This window comes from Brachionichthys hirsutus, chromosome 10 (assembly GCF_040956055.1).
Source record: "Brachionichthys hirsutus isolate HB-005 chromosome 10, CSIRO-AGI_Bhir_v1, whole genome shotgun sequence".
Taxonomy (NCBI): Eukaryota; Metazoa; Chordata; class Actinopteri; order Lophiiformes; family Brachionichthyidae; genus Brachionichthys; species Brachionichthys hirsutus.
In genome coordinates this window covers 416,981-437,915 of record NC_090906.1, presented here as the reverse complement: position 1 = coordinate 437,915, position 20,935 = coordinate 416,981, and the positions used below count along the sequence as shown (strand labels likewise).

Genomic DNA, 20,935 nt, shown 5'->3' with positions numbered 1-20,935 from the left:
ACGTGTTGTTGATCAACCAATAGGAGAACAGTTCAGCCCAAGACACGCTAAAGACACGCCCCCTCATCCGAAAAAAACATTTGCAGCATGAAAAAATATATATAAGCAGAGAGTTTTCATTTATTTATTGATATTAAATATATTTATTTTCGTGTTTATTTCCACATATGTAAATTTTTTTTATCTTATTTTATATTTTTGTATTTATATTAACTATATTTTGTATTCATTTATGTGTATATATATAGTGCAGGTCACGTGAGGCCGTTCCATGGACTCATTCATGCTGTTAGACCACTGCGCTAACCGCTACGCCTCCGCGTCGCCATAAAACGTCATTTCCCGTAATTATCCTGTCTGTATGCAATGTCAATAAAGTTGTCTTTTTTAAAAATGCCAGGAAGCGCTCTCTGATCGCATCGGATTGGCTTTCCCGTTTCCTGCCGGCTGGCCAATCACAGCGGGCGCGCCGGGCGGGCGGCATTTCAACATGGAGGCGACGGTCGAGAAGTTAGAAGCGATGGTGAGCAGTAAAGGTTCAGTAGTCTCTAATCCGGTTTAACGTGAACCTGTTTAAATCGTGTTCACACTGAAAACACCACATCAGGCTCTGCTTGAGCATGTTGGTTGAAGAAACATGTCAGCAATGTGGAAAAATGCGTTTATTTCTTAAAATTGTGAATTACTGCTCACAAATTGAACAACACGCATGCAGGGCGTGGCGTGCGGGGCGTGCGCGGCGTGCGCGGCAGATACCGTTCTGTTATCCCTTTGTTCTGAACTAAAACAAAGACTAAAGAATCCGAGTTTTTATTCTAAATCCACATCCTGATCCAGATTAACGACACAAAGTACTCTCCTCCAGGACATCGAGGTCCTGGTGTGGGACACCGTTTCACAGTTTCAGAGCTCGGCAGGTCGTCTTTAACACGTTTCTACTCCATTGGAGTACCGGTAGTATTCAGAATACCCGTAGAGTGTCTGTAAACGTCGATCTGACTGTCCTTGCAGTTCCTGAAGTCCCACGCAGACCTGGAGTACGTCGAGAAGCGTCTGAAGCTGGACTTCATCGCCAACGCGGACCAGAGCAGACGTCCCGCTGAGGTACGAGCCGGAAGGCGGCGAGCAGGCGGCGATCGCCTTCTCTTTTCCATCAGAAAAGCGGCTCGTCCGGGCTTCGGCGTGGAGGCAGCGACGCAGAGCTCAGCGGCGTCCGGCGGCGTCCGGCGGCATCCGGCGGCGTCCGGCGGCGTCCGGCGGCGTCCAGCGGCGTCCGGCTCGAATCCAGCGAGTTCTGAACCAAAGCAGGAACGCAACACTTTCGGTTTCGCTCCAATTCCTCATGAGTTGAAATCAAAGATCTGAGACTTGTTCTACAAACACAAAAGGGCCGTCCCTCTCTCGTGCTGCGCCGACTTGTTTGCGTCTGTGTTCTGTTCTTGCTCTTTCTCTGTGCTAACGTGCTAACGTGCTGCATGTCGCCCCCCTTTCTGTTTCCGTGCTTTGATGTGAAAGGGCTCCATCAACGGGGTTTTAAATAAAGGTGGTAAAACGTAACGAAGCCTCGAGTAAACCGAATTACACTTCAGATAACTGTTATAAACACGTCACTAATATAACGGACATTAGCCCATAAAACAGAATTCACCCAGACGTTTAGCATATTTCGTTTCTGAAAACACTAACAGGAAATGTAATAGAACGAGTTGGGGGTGAGATCGTCGGTTAGAGCCTTCGGTGAGAACGTTTGCTGTTTGTCGGAGGTGATGCAGGTGAGTGGAGGCTGATGATTGGCTCCCTGCCTGCAGGAGAACCCTGCAGTGATGCTGGAGAACCTGAGAGCCATCAAGGCCAAACACGCCGCGCTGTGTGCTGAGCTGAGGGACGTCGCGGCTGCACAGAAGGAAGCCATGAGCTCCATCAGAAGCAGCCTGGGCGGCGTGATGGAGCAGCTCCAGCAGCTCCAGCACTCGACCTGCGTGGAGGTACTGTTGGAGCGTATTAGTACAGCGGCGTCTGGTACTACTTTGATCTTACTGCTTTAATGAGTTGCACTGTACTGGCCATGTGTACTCGATGAAATACATTTTATTTCTATAGTCAGAACAGGAAGTCGTCTCAAGGACTTTAGAGGATTAGCAGGGAAACAGAACCCAACTCGACCCACAAGAGCAAGAACTTTGGAGACGGAGGCAAGGAAAGACTTCCCTTTAACAGGCAGAAACCTTGGACAGAACCTAAGACTCATGGTGGACGGCCATCTGTCTGACCGGCTGGGTTGAGAAGGAGAGAGAGAGAGAGAGAGAGAGAGAGAGATTACTGACATATATTTATAACATGAATAACCAGATAAAGGGGGAGGAGCTCAGTGTGTCATGATGTTAAGCCACCAGTGCTGGCCTATCAGAGAATATTGATTACTGTATTGATTACGCTATGTGTAGCATACACAACAAGCTAACATGTCCGGAATGTTAATGTATTTGTTGTAGCAGCCTAAATGTTACATTTAGTTTTTGTCTGCTCCTACTCTCTCTCTCTCTCTCTCTTTCCAGCCGGTCAGACAGATGGCCGTCCACCATGAGTCTTAGGTTCTGTCCAAGGTTTCTGCCTGTTAAAGGGAAGTTTTTCCTTGCCTCCGTCTCCAAAGTTCTTGCTCTTGTGGGTCGAGTTGGGTTCTGTCTTTCCCTGCTAATCCTCTAAAGTCCTTGAGACGACTTCCTGTTCTGATCTGGCGCTATAGAAATAAAACTGAATTGAATTGTTTTCGCTTGTTGTGTAAAATAAATGTAAAATTGCGACTTATAGTCCAGTGCAACTTCTACGTTTTTTTTCTTCATGACACATTTTTTGACTAATGCGACTTATAGTCTGAAAGATCTGGTGCGTCATTTTTTGATTTTTTGTCGGTGAAGTTGTAGCGAGTCTTTGAGATAATTGGAGGATTTTAGTCTGTTTTTGCGTTTGTCACTGATGACTGGAAGCCGTTTATTCTGCTGTTGTTGCTGACCCTGGTCAATGGTTTAGCTTTTTCTTCTCAGGTGGCGCCACCTGGAGTCGCCGCTGGCCATGTGCAGGCATCAAGTGAGTGTTTCCTTTGAGCGATGAAGGCTTTGCGTTCGTCTCCTTCCTTGTTCTGACACCACTTCAGTCCACTTTAGTTCCCACAGTGAAAACAATGCTGTCTATTCGTGGCGGGGCTAGTTCAGGGGTCGGGAACCTTTTCCATGACGCGTTCCAGATTACGATAAACTCAAGCCCAGAGTGCCAAAACGTCTTTAATAAAACCATTAGTAAATTATCTGTTTAACAGGTTTTTTTGCAGTATTTAATGTTCACTGAACTACCAGGTGTCGTTGTTGACGTTATATATGATATACAGTAATCCCTCATGTTCCGCGGGGGTTACGTTCCAAAAATAACCCGCAATAAGTGAAATCCGCAATGTAGTCATCTTTATTTTTTTTTAGTTATTATACATGTACATAAATGTTTTAAGGCTGTTAAACCCCTCACCACACACTTTATACACGTTTAACAGTCAGGCATTAATCTGAATAGATTGTTTCAGTATTATAGCATGAAACCAAAGATAAAAACCTGTTTTCAGAACTAAATAAAAATATATAGTACGTACAGTAAACGTTTTCCTGTTAATAATGTTAAGGCGTGCAGGTCGAGGGAAGAGCCGCTTGGAGTGCAGAAGAACAAATATTCTACTCGTGCTATCTTTAGCCTCTCATGCTGCTTTATTGGATAGCTTAGCACAGCGGAACGGCAGCGGCTACATGTATCAACAGGAAGAAACAAAACCCAAAAGGGACGTGACGTTTATGCTCCTACAAAATAAAAGCCTCTTTTTACACAGAGAATAAGAGCGCTATAAAACAAACGCTTAACAAATAAACATGATAGCTTTTAGAAATAACGAATTTACTTTTAATGATCAACCTACGAGGTTGAACACATGAGAAGTTATTAATAGCAACTCGCGCGTATTTCACAGTTCCTCCGACCACGCCCCTTCGTCCTTGCACCGTTTCAAGGCGCGTTCAAGTGCAAAAAATAAAATCTGAAAAATTGCATTAAACTTCCGCGAAGCAGCGAAGTCGAGGAAGATGAACCGCATTATATCGAGGGACTACTGTATACATATAATAGTACACTAGTGTATAATTCAGTGTTGTGTAGGACACGCGAAACTTACCGCAGTCGATTGGAACGCCTCCTCCGTGTGTTCTGTCAGCGAATGGTGTTCCGTGTTTCACGATGCAGTGAGGCGTTTTACCGGCCCTCCATCGGCTGGTTTTTAACAGTGTTGAAGCAGCCGCTCTGTTTAGCATACTTTGATAGCGCTGTTGTCACTGATACCCCCCCCCCCCCCCCCATTTAGCCCTAAAGGTCCTGCAGCGCCTCTCCCTGATCGAGACGGACAGCAGAGGCGACGCTCGCCTTGTGATCTGAGGTTGGCGGAACGCTTGACTGGGCTTGCCGGAGGTTCAGCTTGGTGAGGGGCTCCCCTTCCCAGACCACCAGCTTCCGCCTCCCTTGCCATAGTGCGACCTCCCTGTGTTGTCTCAAGCCTTTTACATCAGGAGGCCTCGTGTGCTTCTCATTCATTAATTCAAAACACGCAGACTGCTTAAATGCAGTATTTATATTGATCGTCTTGTGTCAACGTGTCGGGGCCCTGAACGCATCGCGGTGGCACAGCAGCACCTTCAGGGCTGGATGGTTGGATCTGGCTCTGGTTGCTGGCCTGCAGATTATCCATGAATAGTACGCATGTCTGTTTCTGTACCGGCTGTCAGACGACGTTTACTTTGTCTCTGATCGGATGCTCCAGAGGAGAATGTATCGATATTGACGGGCTGCGATCAGCATTTAAACGTTCCGATGAAAACATGTTGTTTGACGGACCTCTTTCCCGTTCGTCTGACATTAAAAGCTCTGTTCTAGATTGCTTACTTGTGATAAATACTTTAAGGTTTGCTGTTAAAGTCTCAATGAACGTCCCTTCATAAAATGTGCTGTGTGCTTGGCATCAAAGGGCTCGTCATTATGGGCGTGGCGAACCGTTTCTCGCCTTCACATCTGGAGTCGATGCTTATGCAATCATTTCTCAAGTCTTAGTTCTATCAAATACTACCAAAGCCAAAGCTTTGACTACTTTGGTATCTTTGCAGTATCTTTACATAAGTTTGATCGCTGTTAGCATCATACAGGAAGCGAGGAGGACTCGGTGATGAGCCCCATTGTGACTTGGTTTAAGGACTAACCGCTCCCTGATTGGTTCCTGAGACAGACACCATCTCTATGTTCGAGAGTAGACTAAAGACTTTCCTTTTTAACAAGTCTTATAGATAATCAATATTCTGTCCGACCAGCACTGGTGGCTTAACATCATGACACACTGAGCTCCTCCCCCTTTATCTGGTTATCCATGTTATAAATATATGTCAGTAATCTCTCTCTCTTCCTGTAGTCTTGTTCTCTCTCTCCCTCTGTTTGTCCCTCTCTCTCTTTCAGGTCCTTCTGTCCGTGGTGCTGCAGAACCTGGACCTGTGTCCCTCAGCACTGATGTCCATATCGCTAGCATTAGCATTTTGTTTTTGTCTGCTCCTACTCTGTCTTGCTATCGCTTCCCTATCCATCTCCTTGACTCGCCTCCGAGCTCTCTCTCTCTCTCTCTCTCTCTCTCTCTCTCTCTCTCTCTCTCTCTCTCTCTCTCTCTCTCTCTCTCTACCCAGCCGGTCAGACAGATGTCCGTCCACCATGAGTCTTAGGTTCTGTCCAAGGTTTCTGCCTGTTAAAGGAAGTTTTTCCTTGTCACCGTCTCCAAAGTTCTTGCTCTTGTGGGTCGAGTTGGGTTCTGTGTTTCCTCTTAAGTGCCTTGAGATGACTTCCTGTTGTGATTCGGCGCTATAGAAATAAAACTGAATTGAATTGAGGAGGAGAGAAGAGTGGGGGGGTGGGGGAGGGGGGGAGGAGGACGGGACCTGCGCTGATGAATCCCGACCTTCTCACCACTCCTGTTTGTTCCGGTACCAACACGTGTCGTTCTGAATGAGAGGAGTGACGTCATCACCGACCAGACGGAGCTTTGCGTCGCGCGCGCGCGTTCTGATCCACAGATCCATCGGTTCTGCAGAACCCTGCTCCTCTTTCATGTGGCCTGCAGGACTTCAGGTTCCGGACTCACTCTAACAACCTTCCGACATGAAGGAGAAATGCAAGAACGCGGCGAAGACGCGGAGAGAGAAGGAGAACGGGGAGTTCTACGAGCTGGCCAGGTTGCTGCCCCTCCCGGCGGCCATCAGCTCCCAGCTGGACAAAGCCTCCATCATCCGGCTGACCAGCAGCTACCTCCGGATGAGGCCGGTGTTCCCGGACGGTAGGACCGAGACGCGGGATTCAAGCCTCCGTTATTTGGAAAATAAGTCACATTAGAATATACATGAGAAAAACGACCATTTTTAAATCTGTCATTTTGCATCATAGTGAAAATAGAACATGTGGAATAGCTGGAGGATCCGAAATTAAAGTTAAAAGGGCTTTATTTGTGTTTAACACATACTTTACTAATTATTTAATTGTTACAATGTCAGATAATTATTTATAGCCTTTAAAACAAATTCAATAAATAGAACAAACAAACAAACACGTCAGAAAGACTTTTCATGTCCCGGCGTGTCTCCATCAATGGACGCAGCAGGAGGGACATTTGTCCTGTTAAAAAACGCGTAATATTTCAAATGAACGGATTCATTCCTGTCGAGACAAAAATACTTTTTAACTGTACTTCGTGAAATACAAAACGGAACAACAAAAATAATAATAGTAACAATAATAGCAACAAATAATAATTATACTAATATAATAATAACAAAATACTACTACTAATAATAATAGCAAACTAATAATAATAATAACAATAACAACAAATACTAATTATACTAATATAATAATAATAATAGCAAACTAATAATAATAACAACAAAATACTAAGAATAATAATGCCAATAATAATAATAATAAAATAATGCTTTCTTTTCAGAATATAGTTTGAATTTTCACTCAATGAATCTCTTGAACTCTTTTGTTAAACGATTGATTATAAATGCGTAGTAAATAAATGCTGTCATTTTCTCTTTCTGATTCGAGGTGAATGACTTCAGTCGAGCTTTTATTTGCGCTCTGTCATCACGCATCGAACCAGACGCTCGGCCCGGCCCACCCGCGGTACCGAAGCCGGCCCACCCGCGGTACCGCCTCGGTGCTTCCAGGCGTCTGTTCGTTTCCAGTTCAGAGAACCTTGTCTCATCTTCATCATGTACAGGGGTCCCAAAACGACGGCCCGCTTCCACATTTGGCCCCGCCCCCTGAACAATACCAGAGACCAAAAAAGAAATTTATATATTTCTTTTCTTTTTTTTCTTTCCATACAACATGAGTAGCCGGTGGGGGTATCAATAATGGTATGGGTGCATTTAAAAGTCATTAATTCAATCTTTTGTTTCCTAAAAATAATATTGATAGTAGAGAATATATTAATATTCTGAAGAAAAGCATTCTTCCTTGCATTTGGGACAACTTTAATGATCACATACGACCAGAAAGGTAATGTTCCATGGTCTTTTTTTCTGTGTCAAACCCGGAAAGGGTTATTTAGTTATTATTTATTTTATTAATAGTGTTATTTATTTTATTAATAGTGTTATTATTAATTTCCTGACTTTTTTTTCTGTGAAGAACGGGTTATTTGATGGCTGTCACATATTTCTATATACACTTAATGGTACACAAGATTGGGTTGTCAGAAAGGGAAACAGGTAGGATAGTTGAGTTGGAGCACCAAAACTTGTCAAATAGCGAAATTGTTCCCAATCTAGACGGTTCACAGCAGGTAGCTGGTGAATACCGGGTAAACAAAGACAATGACAATATGAAAAAAATCTTCTCATCAACCAACAAGGATTGGTGATCATGTTACACGCAAAATTTTCAGTGAAATTAAATAATTAAAATAACAAATCCGAGAGCAAAGGTGAATGATTTGGGTCTCGAAATACAGCCTCAAACAATAAACAGGTTTCTAAATCATTCTGATTCAATCAGCTTTGTTGAAACCCCATATTACTAGAAAAACACACAAGTGATCGATTTGACTATGGGGTGGAACATTTTAAAATAGTAGAAACGGGAACAAAAATAATATTTAGCAAACAGAAAAAGTTCAATTTAGATAGCCCTGATGCTACAAACACTATTGGCACCATGCAGACAATAAAAAACGGACTTCTTACGGTATGGGGTGCATTTGAGAGGGGTCATTAATTCGATCCTTTGTTTCCTAAAAATAATATTGATAGTGGAGAATATATTAATATTCTGAAGAAACGCATCCTTCCTTTCATTTGGGACAATTTTACAATTTCACATACGACCAGAAAACTAATGTTCCATGGACTTTCTTTCTGTGTCAAACCCGGAAAGGGTTATTTAGTTATTATTTATTTTATTAATAATGTTTTTTTTTTATTAATAGTGTTTTTTTATTAATAGTGTTATTATTTATTTTATTAATAGTGTTTTTTTTTATTAATAGTGTTTTTTTATTAATAGTGTTATTATTTATTTTATTAAAAGTGTTATTTTTATTTTATTAATAGTGTTAATATTTATTTCACTAATAGTGTTAATATTTATTTTATTAATAGTGTTAATATTTATTTTATTAATAGCGTTATTATTTATTTTATTAATAGTGTTAATATTTATTTCACTAATAGTGTTATTATTTATATTATTAATAGTGTTAATATTTATTTTATTAATAGCGTTAATAGTGCTGGTCTATGACAGCCCCCCCTCCCATCGTCACACTTTTCCTGTACAAACTGCCCCCCCATCAGAGAAGGTAAAGTCATGTGGCCCCCACAGGAAAAGGTTTGGTGGCCCCTGGTTTTAACGCTTTAACGCTTTGACGCTTTAACGTTTTGACGCTTTAACGCTTTAACGTTTTAACGCTTTAACGCTTTAACGTTTTAACGCTTTAACGCTTTAACGTTTTAACGTTTTAACGCTTTAACGTTTTAACGCTTTAACGTTTTAACGCTTTGACGTTTTAACGCTTTGACGTTTTAACGTTTTAACGTTTTAACGCTTTAACGTTTTAACGCTTTAACGTTTTAACGCTTTAACGTTTTAACGTTTTAACGCTTTAACGTTTTAACGCTTTAACGTTTTAACGCTTTAACGTTTTAACGCTTTAACGTTTTAACGTTTTAACGCTTTAACGTTTTAACGCTTTAACGTTTTAACGCTTTAACGTTTTAACGCTTTAACGTTTTAACGTTTTAACGCTTTAACGCTTTAACGCTTTGACGTTTTAACGTTTTAACGCGTTTAAACGAATCAAAACCAGGATTCACCCCCCCCCCCCTAGAACCTCATTTCCTTTGGGACCGTCAGATGTTGTCTCTACTTGATGGCTCGACTCTCTCTCTCTCTCCCTCTTTCTTTCTCTCTCCTCTCTCTATATCCCCCCCTCTCTCTCTCTTTCTCTCTCTCCTCTCTCTCTCCCTTTCTCTCTCCCCCTCTCTCTCTCTCTAGGTCTGAGTGATGGACTGGGTCATTCTACAAGGTCCAGTTCTCTGGACAGTCTGGCTCAGGATCTGGGTTCCCATCTTTTACAAGTCAGTACACAGACCAGATGTAAAGCATGAGGCCTCTTCCATAGTGGCTGTACAAAACACTTTAATGCTACTATGCTAGCATAGGCTGTGCTATTTCACATCTTTTAAACCAATAATTTTGGGACTTTCTTTGTTCATTCATGAAAATAAGAATGAATGCTGTAAATGCATTAAGTAGAACCCCGAGAGAAACGTTTCTATTAAAGCATTAAACAACCCCATTTAATGCTTTAAGCTTTAAAGATTTAAGATTTAAAACTAAACGAGAACATCCCCCTGAGAGCACAGACCTCCCCCACAGAACCGGCCAGCAGCTTAAATGATGACTCGGGTCGTTTGCGAGTTCTGGCCGAGCTGCCATCGATCAGAAAACGTCAAAGCAGAAGCGTAATCATTTCACGTGATTTACACTTTGACTGAATGAATCAACCCCCCCCCCCCCCCCCCCCCCTATTTTTGATCTGTTTTTCTGATTTCATCGTGGTAATATTCTTGTTACGTCAACGTGTTGAATGAATTACACTTCTGTACTTTACATTTTAGTCTCGATTATTTATTGGTTTTTTGACATTTGGTTCTGTTTTTTAAACTTGTATTATGTTTAGAGCCTTATTTGAACAGCTTTTATTCTATTGAGCATTTTGAACTCTATGATTTTTGGAGTCTCAATATAGCAGCTTTTAGAATGTTATTTTAGTGTTTGTGTACTTTATCTTTATAATGTGTGTATAATTAATTGTTTGGCGACATATTTTTTGTGGTTTGATTAACCGTTTGGTTTTTCCTCCTCAGACTTTAGATGGATTTGTGTTTGTTGTCTCTTCTGATGGTAAAATCATGTACATCTCTGAAACAGCATCCGTCCACCTGGGCCTGTCTCAGGTAAGACGTCCTCAGGTGCGAGTACGTTGAGTGTTAGGGCTGTGGTGAGCTGGAGGCCATGCTGGGTGTGTGTGTGCTGCAGGTGGAGCTGACGGGGAACAGCATCTTTGAGTACATCCACCCGGCAGACCATGAAGAGATGACAGCAGTGCTGGGTGTCTGCCGGCCCCCGTACCATCAGCTCTCTCCAGGTACCTAACAAACCTCCGCCCCCAGGCTCCCACGGCGCAGTACACATTCTGATATTTCTGTCGTTCTATTCTCATTATTTACCTTTTCTGAAACATGTGTGTGTCATCTTTCATATAATGTGTAGCCCTTGTCTTATTGTGTAAACAAATTCTGCTCCACTCTGAACACTGTAAGATAAAGTTAAATAGAGAAGTGCAGACTGGGCGGGGTCAGGTACTGGGCGGAGTCACATTTCCAATGAAGTTCCGTTCACACCCCTTCTAATCAACTAGTTCTCACTCCTTACCAAAAAGTCACTCCTGAACCTGCGTAGATGGTTCTTCAAAAAATATTAAGAAAGGCTTCCATACTTTGTAAAATTCCTTTTCAGAACCCCCCAAAACAAATCTGATCTTCTCTAATTTCGGATGAAATTAAAGTTGACTCTTTTATCCAATGTGACACTGTGGGTGGAGCCGCATGCTTCCATTTCCAAAGGTATTAGACGTCGTGCCACAATGTAGAAACAACGTAATCTTAAATTAATTTGTTGCTATAATTTAGTATAAATTGCTATAATTCCGTATAAGTTTCTATAACTCAATATAAATTGCTATTACTATATATGTGGTATAGTTCAGGGGGCGGGGCCAAATGTGGAGGCTGGCCGTAGTTTTGGGACCCCTGATTTACACCATTCCCACATTGTTGCCCCGTTATTACTGTGTTTATGCTTATGTTGACATATTTTACTCTTTATTATAGATCTCTTTACCTTTTGAAGATTTTAATTTGATCTTTCTTTTGTTGTCTGGGAGGAACGGCTTTTAATTTTTTCTGTACGTGTAGAAAAATGCTTTGGTTTCGACCTTCGTTGAGCATTCCCTCGGTGCAAAATGTCTGCCACATGAACCCTTTACACGTACATCAGTAATCGTACATAAGCCACGCAGCTTTGGGAAATGTTAGTCTTGTATTCCGGATATCTGTAACCCCAGGAAGTATAAAAGCACAGCTCGTGTGTGACGTCACTGTCCTGTGTTTGCTCGACAGAGTATGAAATGGAGCGCTCCTTCTTCCTGAGGATGAAGTGTGTTCTTGCTAAACGAAATGCAGGACTTACATGTGGGGGATATAAAGTAAGTGAAGCCCTGCCGGACTGTGTTTTCTTCATCTCCGGTGACGTCGAGCTGGTTTCAAGCAGCTTACATGTGACAAAGGGAATTCCTCACTGGGCCTTCTTCAGTGTCTGACATCACCGCTAACAGCATTTAAGGCGGGGCCTATTCTTACCGGCATGGATGAGTTTATTCAGCCTTTTGTCCGGTAATAGCAAGAATCGAGCCCGTTATAAATGCAAGCACATTATTGTGATGCGTTTATGGTCGGGCGATGACCGGAGCACAGCGTGCCTCACTCCTCCAGCACTGACTGCGAGTACCGGAGAACGGTGAAGAAAGGCGTAGTGATCGGGGCAGTAGGGGCAGTAAACCCAAGCTGGGTGAATAGCTCCAGCAGTGATCGGGGCAGTAGGGGCAGTAACCCCCAAGCTGGGTGCATGGCTCCAGTAGTGATCGGGGCAGTAGGGGCAGTAAACCCAAGCTGGGTGCATGGCTCCAGTAGTGATCGGGGCAGTAGGGGCAGTAAACCCAAGCTGGGTGAATAGCTCCAGCAGGTACCAGGAACAACGTCCGACATCTCCATCCAGAAAGAGCAGTCCTAGAGACACTAAGATCCTGCAAGAACCCTCAAACCCCCAGGCCTCGAGTAGAGGACCCGAGCCTGAAGGAGACACCGTACCGCCCGGGTGGGCAAGACGACAAGTTTATATATATATATATTTATATATGTGTGTGTATGTGTGAGTGATCACATAAAAATGTATTTAACTTTACAAATTGTGCTGATTCTGGTTTCCTAATCGGTCATCCCATTTGAATCAGAATACCGGTACTTTAATAATCCGATAGGGAAATAAATATTGCATGTATTGAATACGTATTGCAAAGATGTCATGTACTTATACTGCATATGTACATGAGGATATAGTATGACATTGTCACAGAAACTGAGTCATCCATCAACCGAGATACAACCGACTGGTTTCTCAGGCATCCTACCTCAATCTACCAGGTTAGCCAGCATAGCACAGACCGGTGGGGATTCCTTCACTCTCATTTATGACCCATTGCTATTGAGCAGTCAGTAAGAGCACAAATCTCCTTGTGTTGTTTTACTTCCATTTGATTCACAGCATTGTGTTCTTGCTGTTCCTTCCCAGGTCATCCACTGCAGTGGTTACCTGAAAGTACGTCAGTACACGGTGGACTTGGCTCTGTATGAATCCTGTAATCAGACTGTTGGTCTTGTGGCAGTGGGGCATTCCCTGCCCCCCAATGGCATGACTGAGATCAAACTCTACAGCAACATGTTCATGTTCAGGGCCAGCTTGGACTTAAAGCTCATTTTCCTGGACACGAGGTACGATGGACTGAGAGAAGACCATGACTGTATGAAACCATTAAATAGGCAACAGAGACAGCTTTGAAAAATGTCATAGATAGATGATATGTTCTAAGGATGTAGAAATATGTAGAAACAAGGATTAGCTGTACAGTGTGTTGGCAATGAGCTTCGTGAATGCTGGATCTGCCCCTGACCGTTAGATTGTGTTCTAACGGTCACTCTCCCGTTGCTGGTAAACCCCAGGGTGGCAGCACTGACTGGCTTTGAGCCTCAGGACCTGATCGAGAAGACTTTGTACCACCTGGTCCATGCCTGCGACGTTTTCCAGCTACGCTACGCTCACCATTTATGTGAGTCCTGACTTTTGAAAGGGCAAGTGATGAAATCTTCAGAAGCTGTGGCATGGACATTAAAAACACCTGTCCAATGCAAAGCAGCTGGATTCAGAATCACGTCTGATGCAGCAGCAGCTGGATTCAGAATCGCGTCTGATGCAGCAGCAGCTGGATTCAGAATCGCGTCTGATGCAGCAGCAGCTGGATTCAGAATCACGTCTGATTCAGATCACCTCTGATGCAGCAGCAGCTGGATTCAGAATCACCTCTGATGCAGCAGCAGCTGGATTCAGAATCACGTCTGATGCAGCAGCAGCTGGATTCAGAATCACGTCTGAATCACCTCTGATGCAGCAGCAGCTGGATTCAGAATCACCTCTGATGCAGCAGCAGCTGGATTCAGAATCACGTCTGATGCAGCAGCAGCTGGATTCAGAATCACGTCTGATGCAGCAGCAGCTGGATTCAGAATCACGTCTGATGCAGCAGCAGCTGGATTCAGAATCACGTCTGATGCAGCAGCAGCTGGATTCAGAATCATGTCTGATGCAGCACGTGCTGCCTTTTTAGCGGGTCAAGCTGCGACTGCCAAGGGCCAATAATCAGTTATGGAACGCTACAGATAAATATCTGCTTCTTTCTGAGGGACTGATGTTGACACTTTGTGTTGTGCATAGTACTCGTGAAGGGGCAGATCACCACTAAGTACTACCGCTTGTTGTCCAAGCATGGAGGCTGGCTTTGGGTGCAGAGCTATGCCACCATTGTACACAATAGTCGCTCCTCCAGACCGCACTGCATCGTCAGCGTGAACTACGTCCTGAGGTGAGTCGGCGTCCCCTGCTGCAAATCTCCATGTAAAACTCCAGTTGAACTGATACAAAGATACTCTGTGTATTTATACTGATACAAAGATACCCCGTGTATTCATGTCTAGTGACATCGAGTGCAAAGAGCTGCAGTTGTCTGAAGACCAGAATCGAGCCCCGCCTGGTCTCAGTCGTACTTCCTCTCAGGACCAGCACAAACAACTCAGAGCGAAAGAAGTGAAGATGAAAGTCAGAACAACTCCATATCCTGAGGTGAGGGATCAACCGATCAATCAATCAACCAACCGACCTATCTACCTAGGGAGGTAGATACCTATCTATCTATCAGCTGCCTGTCTGTCGCTTTTCCTTGAGCCAGTATTTATTTGAGTAAACGAGATATGCTAAAATCTCCCTCCGTCTTCTGCACAATGCAAGTAGAACACGTCTGTTCTGAACGTGCAGCGAGATGAAGAACTGCAAATGTGCTCGCAGCAGCAAACGTGTATTCCAGTAACACGCTCGATACTGTTGGATGTGTGTGTATCGATAGCTGCACGTCACTAGCCTCTTCCCGTCAGACGACTCGAGCTGCTCACTCCACATGGGGGTGTGGAATGAGAAATCCCTGCAGCCAGTGGGCCCCTGCAGGGGGGCGGCCTCCCCCTTGAGTCCAGAAGTAGACCAGGTGTGCAGCGACCCAGCGTACAGTCAGGTCAACCGTAAACCTCAGCCTGCAGAGGCCGAGAGTGCCGGCCCCTCCTATCATCTGGCCCTGCACAGCGGGGGCCATGCTGGGTGGAACGCTGGCAGTGCCACACTTACCAACAAATATAGAGGTACACTCTGCAATTTATAAAGTCACACCATTAAACCTCAGTCGTTTCCACATCCTGAAGACCCGAATATAATTACAATTAATACATGGCCGAGTGGGAAATGCATATAAGAATAGTATTAATATTATTACTGTATGTATGGATATATATAGAGATATTGAGTAATTTCCTAAAGAATTGGACTGCCACAAAAACAGATTGTGCACTGACATAGTCCTGAGGAGGAGAAGGGAAAAATAAAATAGTTTTTTGGATGTTATTGTAAGAAAAGCGCCATTTGCTTCAATCGACCCCCTTTCAGTTCATCAGGGTTACAAAGCCTTTGAAATGTTGCCCTTTGTCTCGGTCCCATTGAAAACTGAAGCGGAATAAAATTCATTCATTCATTCAGTTATCTTCAGTCTGAACTTGCAGTTAAACCCAAGGACAGCCATACATTTAAGAAAATTCAATTACATTTTATTTCTATAGCTCCAGATCATAAGAAAATGTTATCTCAAGGCACTTTACAGGTGTAGCAGAGAAAGACCTGCAGGTTCTGCAGCACCACGGACAGAATGACCTGCAGACAGAGACAGAAAGAGGGACAAACAGAGGGAGAGAGAGCACAAGACTACAGGAAGAGAGAGAGATTACTGACATATATTTATAACATGAATAATCAGAGTAATCATATTGATTACTGTATCGATTAACTATAAGATTGTTTAAAAAGGGAAGTCTTTAGTTTATGAGCTCTGTAAGGTAAGGAGGGGCCTGGCTGTTGAGGGCTTTAAAAGTGAGTAGAAGGATTTTATATTCAATCCGTTCCCTAACAGGAAGCCAATGCAGAGACGCCAGAACAGGGGAAATGTGTTCTCTCAGTCTGGTTCCTGTTAGAACCCGAGCTGCTGCGTTCTGGATCAGAACCCGAGCTGCTGCGTTCTGGATCAGAACACGGGCTGCTGCGTTCTGGATCAGAACCCGAGCTGCTGCGTTCTGGATCAGAACCCGAGCTGCTGCGTTCTGGATCAGAACCCGAGCTGCTGCGTTCTGGATCAGAACACGAGCTGCTGCGTTCTGGATCAGAACACGAGCTGCTGCGTTCTGGATCAGAACCCGAGCTGCTGCGTTCTGGATCAGAACACGAGCTGCTGCGTTCTGGATCAGAACACGAGCTGCTGCGTTCTGGATCAGCTGGAGATGTTTAATAGACCTTTTTGGGCAGCCGGACAGTAAGGAGTTGCAGTAATCCAGTCTGGAAGTCACCAAAGCATGGACTATTTGTTCTGCATCTTTTCGGGTTAGTAGGTGCCTGACCTTTGAAATATTCCGAAGGTGAAAGAACGCAGTCCTTGAGATATGCTTTATCTGGGACTGAAAGGACAGGTCCTGATCAAAGATTACCCCCAGATTCTTGGACGTGGTGCTGGTGGACACTGAGACGCCATCTAGTTCAAATACAACACGAGAACAAACATTTCTGAGATGCTTTGTCCCAAGAACCAGAACCTCAGTTTTATTTAGATTTAATAACAGGAAGTTCTCGGTCATCCAGGAGTTCATGTCCTTACGGCACGTCTGAAGTCTCACCGACTGATCGACTTTTTAAACATTATAGTCAGGATCTATAATCAATCGAATCCTCAACAGAGGACCAGCATGTGTATGTCTAATTGATGCTTTCCTCATCAGGCCCACTTCGGGATGAGATCCGCCACCACTGTTCTGACCGCAATCTGAAGGAAGAATCCCACGAGCCCCACTCCGTGATCCACAGCGAGGTGTCTGAGGGTGCTCATCGCCCCCACCTTCATGCCACCATGGAGAGCAAGCCTTTAAGCCAGGGTGCCGGACGTTACACAAAAAGTCCCGAGGGGCCTCAGGGGGACCTGGCTGTCTTGGCATGCCCTTTTCTCAGTGGCCTGGTTCTGGGTCGAGGAGAGCGGGGGTTTTTGCTGCACAGTGTGGGCCAGCCTCTCCCTGTGCAGATGCCACTCGAGCAGAGGAGGCTGTGCAGGATGGAGGTTCCTCACAGCTGCCCGGGGTTTCCGCAATATGCCGATGGTCATCAGAAATATGAAGGTGCCATGGAGCCAAGGCCTGCTGAGGAGACCAGAAGAATGCTGAAGGGGACGCCGTTTGGTGTGAGCTGTGGAGCCAAAGCTCCAGACATGTCTCGAAACATTCACGACGTCTCGAGCAAACATAGCTGTGTGAAAAGCCACAGACTGAACAGCTTCATCGACAGCCATGGTTACCACAATAAAGGGACGGCCCGCTACAGCTCCACCAATCAGAGCCCCAGCTCCAGCTCATCACCCGAGATCCCTCTTTACAGCGGCACATCCGTCATCATAACAAATGAGAGGTGGCCCATGAGATCCTGAGGGCCTGGACTGAAGGTACACAAGCTAACATTCATGGCTGAAGAACTCGTCATAATCTGAGCCCAAATTATTTCCTTAATTATTCCTAGATATGTTTTGGCTATAACATGCATTTAATAATTATCTTGCATGACCAAATGCAGCAGTTTAATGTTTTATTTTGTTATTGTGGGAGTAACCAGAACCTGCAGGATGGATCATTTGGATTAGTGGGTGCTTTTTGTGGGCACAGATGATGGATTTACAGATGTTTGTTATTTTAAATCTGTGATTTACTGCTCTTTGGTGACTGGACTCACTGCGCTGTACAACCGGCATCCTCTCCCCCTCACCAATATTTATGAATGAGACTGCTGCTGGTTCAGGTTCAGGCTCTGCACTTCTGCCTTTGCTACATGTAGCTGAGCCAGGAATCAAACACTTATCTGCTGATTAATGATCCACATATGACTTTTTTGTCGTTTGATTTTTGTCGTCAAAGCAAAATAAACTGAAAATAATAAAGTGGAAAAGCTCAGCATACCTTGATCTATTTTTGATGAGATTTTGATAACCAACAATCCCTCAAGATTAAAAATGGACCAAGTGTAGCACAAAAGCTTTAGTATGAGCAAACACAACTCTATGCTACAACAGGAAAGCCTATTTCATTGGACAGAAATGTGATTAAGATATTCCTTTTCTTGAAATTAATTTAGACTCTTGGTTCGGGAATGGCCTATGAACTACAACAAAGCATAGTTTGGACATCGTCCTCCCTCACCGCGTCCATGTCTCTTCTCCTGGGTCGTCCTCTAGTCCTGTCCTTTGCATCGTCCTCCCCAACACCAGCCACTCTCATGTCCTCCCTCACTACGTCCATGTCTCTTCTCCTGGGTTGTCCTCTAGTCCTGTTCCCTGGCCGTTCCATCCTCAGCATCCTTCTACCGATATAGTCCCTGTCTCTCCTCTGGACATGTCCAAACCATCAAAGTCTGGTCTCTCTGACCTTGTCTCCAAAACGTCTAACCTTCACTGTCCCTCTTATTGTCTCATTTCTAGTCCTGTCCAACCTGGATAATCCCAAGGAGAACCTGCAGCATCTTCATCTCCTCCACTTCTAGCTCCGCCTCCTGTCTTTCCCTCAGAGCCACTGTCTCTAAGCCGTCCATCATGGCTGTCCTCACCACTGTCTCTAAGCCATCCATCATGGCTGTCCTCACCACTGTCTCTAAGCCGTCCATCATGGCTGTCCTCACCACTGTCTCTAAGCCGTCCATCATGGCTGTCCTCACCACTGTCTCTAAGCCGTCCATCATGGCTGTCCTCACCACTGTCTCTAAGCCGTCCATCATGGCTGTCCTCACCACTGTCTCTAAGCCGTCCATCATGGCTGTCCTCACCACTGTCTCTGAGCCGTCCATCATGGCTGTCCTCACCACTGTCTTGTAGACCTGTCCCTTCGTCCTATCACAGAGCACACCTGATACTCTCCTCCCCCGTTCCAGCCTGCCTGCACACGATTCTTCACCTCCTTTCCACATTCTCTCCATCACTCTGCTCTGTTGACCCGAGGTACCTGAAGTCCTCTCCCTTCTTTACGTCTATTCCTTGTAGCTTCACCGTCCCCCCTGGGACCTCCTCATGTACACACATGTACTCTGTTTTACTCCTGCTCACCTTCATTCCTCTCTTTTCTAGAGCAGACCTCCACTTCTCTAGATTCTCCTCTACCTGCAGATCACAATGTCATCTGCAAACATCATATTCAGAGGAGCTTCCTGTCTCACCTCATCTGTTAGTCTAACCATCACCATGGCAACCAAAAAGGGTCTCAAAGCTGATCTCTGATGCATCCCACCTCTAACCTAAACTCCCCTGTTACTCCTACTGCACACTTCACTGCTGTCCTGCATGTCCTGAACTGCTCTGACATACTTCTCTGCCACTCCAGACTTCCTCATGCAGTACTACAGTACCTCATGCAGTACCACAGTACCTCATGCAGTACTACAGTTCCTCTCTGGACATCCTGTCCTAGCCTTTCTCTAGATCTACAGAGACACAATGCAGCTCCTCCTGACCTTCCCTGTTCTTCTCCATTGCTAGCCTCAACGCTAACGTTGCGTCTGTGGTACTCTTCCTTGGCATAAAGCCACACTGCTGCTCACAAATACTCACTTCTGTCCTTAGTCTAGCCTCAAACACCTTTTCCCATAACGTCATCGTATCTCATCAGCTTTATCCTCCTATAGATTCCACAACTCTGTATGTCTCCCGGGTCTACTCTCCTTTGTTCTCTCTCATTTTGCTCATTAATTAATTCCTCAAAATACTTATTGCATCTTCCTACACACTACCGGCCTCTGCCAACACCTTCCCATCTGTATCCTTCATCACTCCAACATGCTGAACATCCTCCGCATCCCTATGTTCTAGTCTCTTCTGGAAATAAATGTTAACTACTGCCGTGTCCATCCTTTTGGTAAAGTCCACCACCATCTGTCCTTCCAGGTTCCTGTCCTGAACACCAAACTTGTCCATCACTTCTTCATCTCCTGTATTTCCTTCACCAACACGCCCATTGAGGTCTGCTCCAATCAGAACTCTCTCACTGCTAGGATGCTCTGAACCACTTCATCTAAGTCACTCCAGAACTTCTCCTTCTCCTCTAACTCACCTCCTACCTGTGGAGCGTAAGAACTTCTCCTTCTCCTCTAGAACACTCTGCACCAACTCCTCCTTCAGGATAACTCCTCCTCCATTCCTCTTTCCATCTCCTCCATTATAAAACATATTGAATCCTGCTCCTATTCAGAATCGGTTTATTGCCATTGTCAATAACGGTTCACAAACTGGGATTTCTTCCCGGTGCAATCGTGCAACATGTAAGATAAGGTAACCAGAAATAATGAAATGAGAGCTACAGCGCTACACTGCAGGGTACGCCGCAAAATACAATAAGTTAAAAACAAATGAATACAGAACCCACCGCAAAAACAGCAGCATCAGGAGTGGATCAGCAGCAGTAAAATTATCACAATCACACAGTGCGAGATACCAGTTGTAAAGTGGTCATGAGTCCGATACAGAATTATTGATTGTCCATTAGTCCACTATAGAGTTGTTAAGTGTTCATGAGTTTTACAGCAGAGGGGAATAAGCTGTTCTTGTGGGGGGCGGTTCTGGTCCGGATGGACCGTAGCCTCCTGCCTGAGGGGAGAGGGTCAAAGATTCCATGTCCAGGGTGAGAATGGTCGGCTGTGATCCGACCTGCACGCCTCCGAGTCCTGGAGACACACAGGTCCTGGAGCGATGGCAGCTTGCAGCCGATCACCTTCTCCGCAGCACGCACAATGCGCTGCACTCTGTGTCTGTCCCTGGTGG

General features: G+C 44.6%; 2 protein-coding genes across 2 annotated transcripts; both read left to right on the top strand.

Annotated features, from left to right (window-relative positions):
* Nucleotides 1–490: 490 nt before the first annotated feature.
* On the top strand, nucleotides 491–3,101 carry ska2 (spindle and kinetochore associated complex subunit 2). Its single transcript, XM_068744208.1, has 4 exons — nucleotides 491–523; nucleotides 1,012–1,104; nucleotides 1,809–1,985; nucleotides 3,042–3,101. The coding sequence occupies exons 1-4, from the start codon at nucleotides 491–493 to the stop codon at nucleotides 3,099–3,101; spliced, it is 363 nt and encodes a 120-aa protein (XP_068600309.1).
* A 3,118-nt stretch (nucleotides 3,102–6,219) lies between these two features.
* On the top strand, nucleotides 6,220–17,569 carry LOC137900147 (single-minded homolog 2-like). The gene is made up of 11 exons (XM_068744207.1): nucleotides 6,220–6,394; nucleotides 9,616–9,698; nucleotides 10,491–10,580; nucleotides 10,663–10,771; nucleotides 11,805–11,890; nucleotides 13,033–13,232; nucleotides 13,461–13,567; nucleotides 14,230–14,377; nucleotides 14,490–14,634; nucleotides 14,915–15,200; nucleotides 16,875–17,569. Exons 1-11 carry the CDS (start codon nucleotides 6,220–6,222, stop codon nucleotides 17,567–17,569), a joined length of 2,124 nt encoding a protein of 707 aa, XP_068600308.1.
* Nucleotides 17,570–20,935: the final 3,366 nt, after the last annotated feature.

Excerpts from the sequence above, each read along its gene's own strand:
- ska2 (XM_068744208.1), top strand. The coding sequence starts at position 491 with ATGGAGGCGACGGTCGAGAAGTTAGAAGCGATG. Across the intron at positions 1,105-1,808 it reads AGAGCAGACGTCCCGCTGAG|GAGAACCCTGCAGTGATGCT; the intron begins GTACGAGCCGGA and ends CCCTGCCTGCAG. Across the intron at positions 1,986-3,041 it reads AGCACTCGACCTGCGTGGAG|GTGGCGCCACCTGGAGTCGC; the intron begins GTACTGTTGGAG and ends TTTTCTTCTCAG.
- LOC137900147 (XM_068744207.1), top strand. The coding sequence starts at position 6,220 with ATGAAGGAGAAATGCAAGAACGCGGCGAAGACGCGGAGAGAGAAGGAG. Across the intron at positions 13,233-13,460 it reads CTCATTTTCCTGGACACGAG|GGTGGCAGCACTGACTGGCT; the intron begins GTACGATGGACT and ends GGTAAACCCCAG. Across the intron at positions 14,378-14,489 it reads AGCGTGAACTACGTCCTGAG|TGACATCGAGTGCAAAGAGC; the intron begins GTGAGTCGGCGT and ends ATTCATGTCTAG.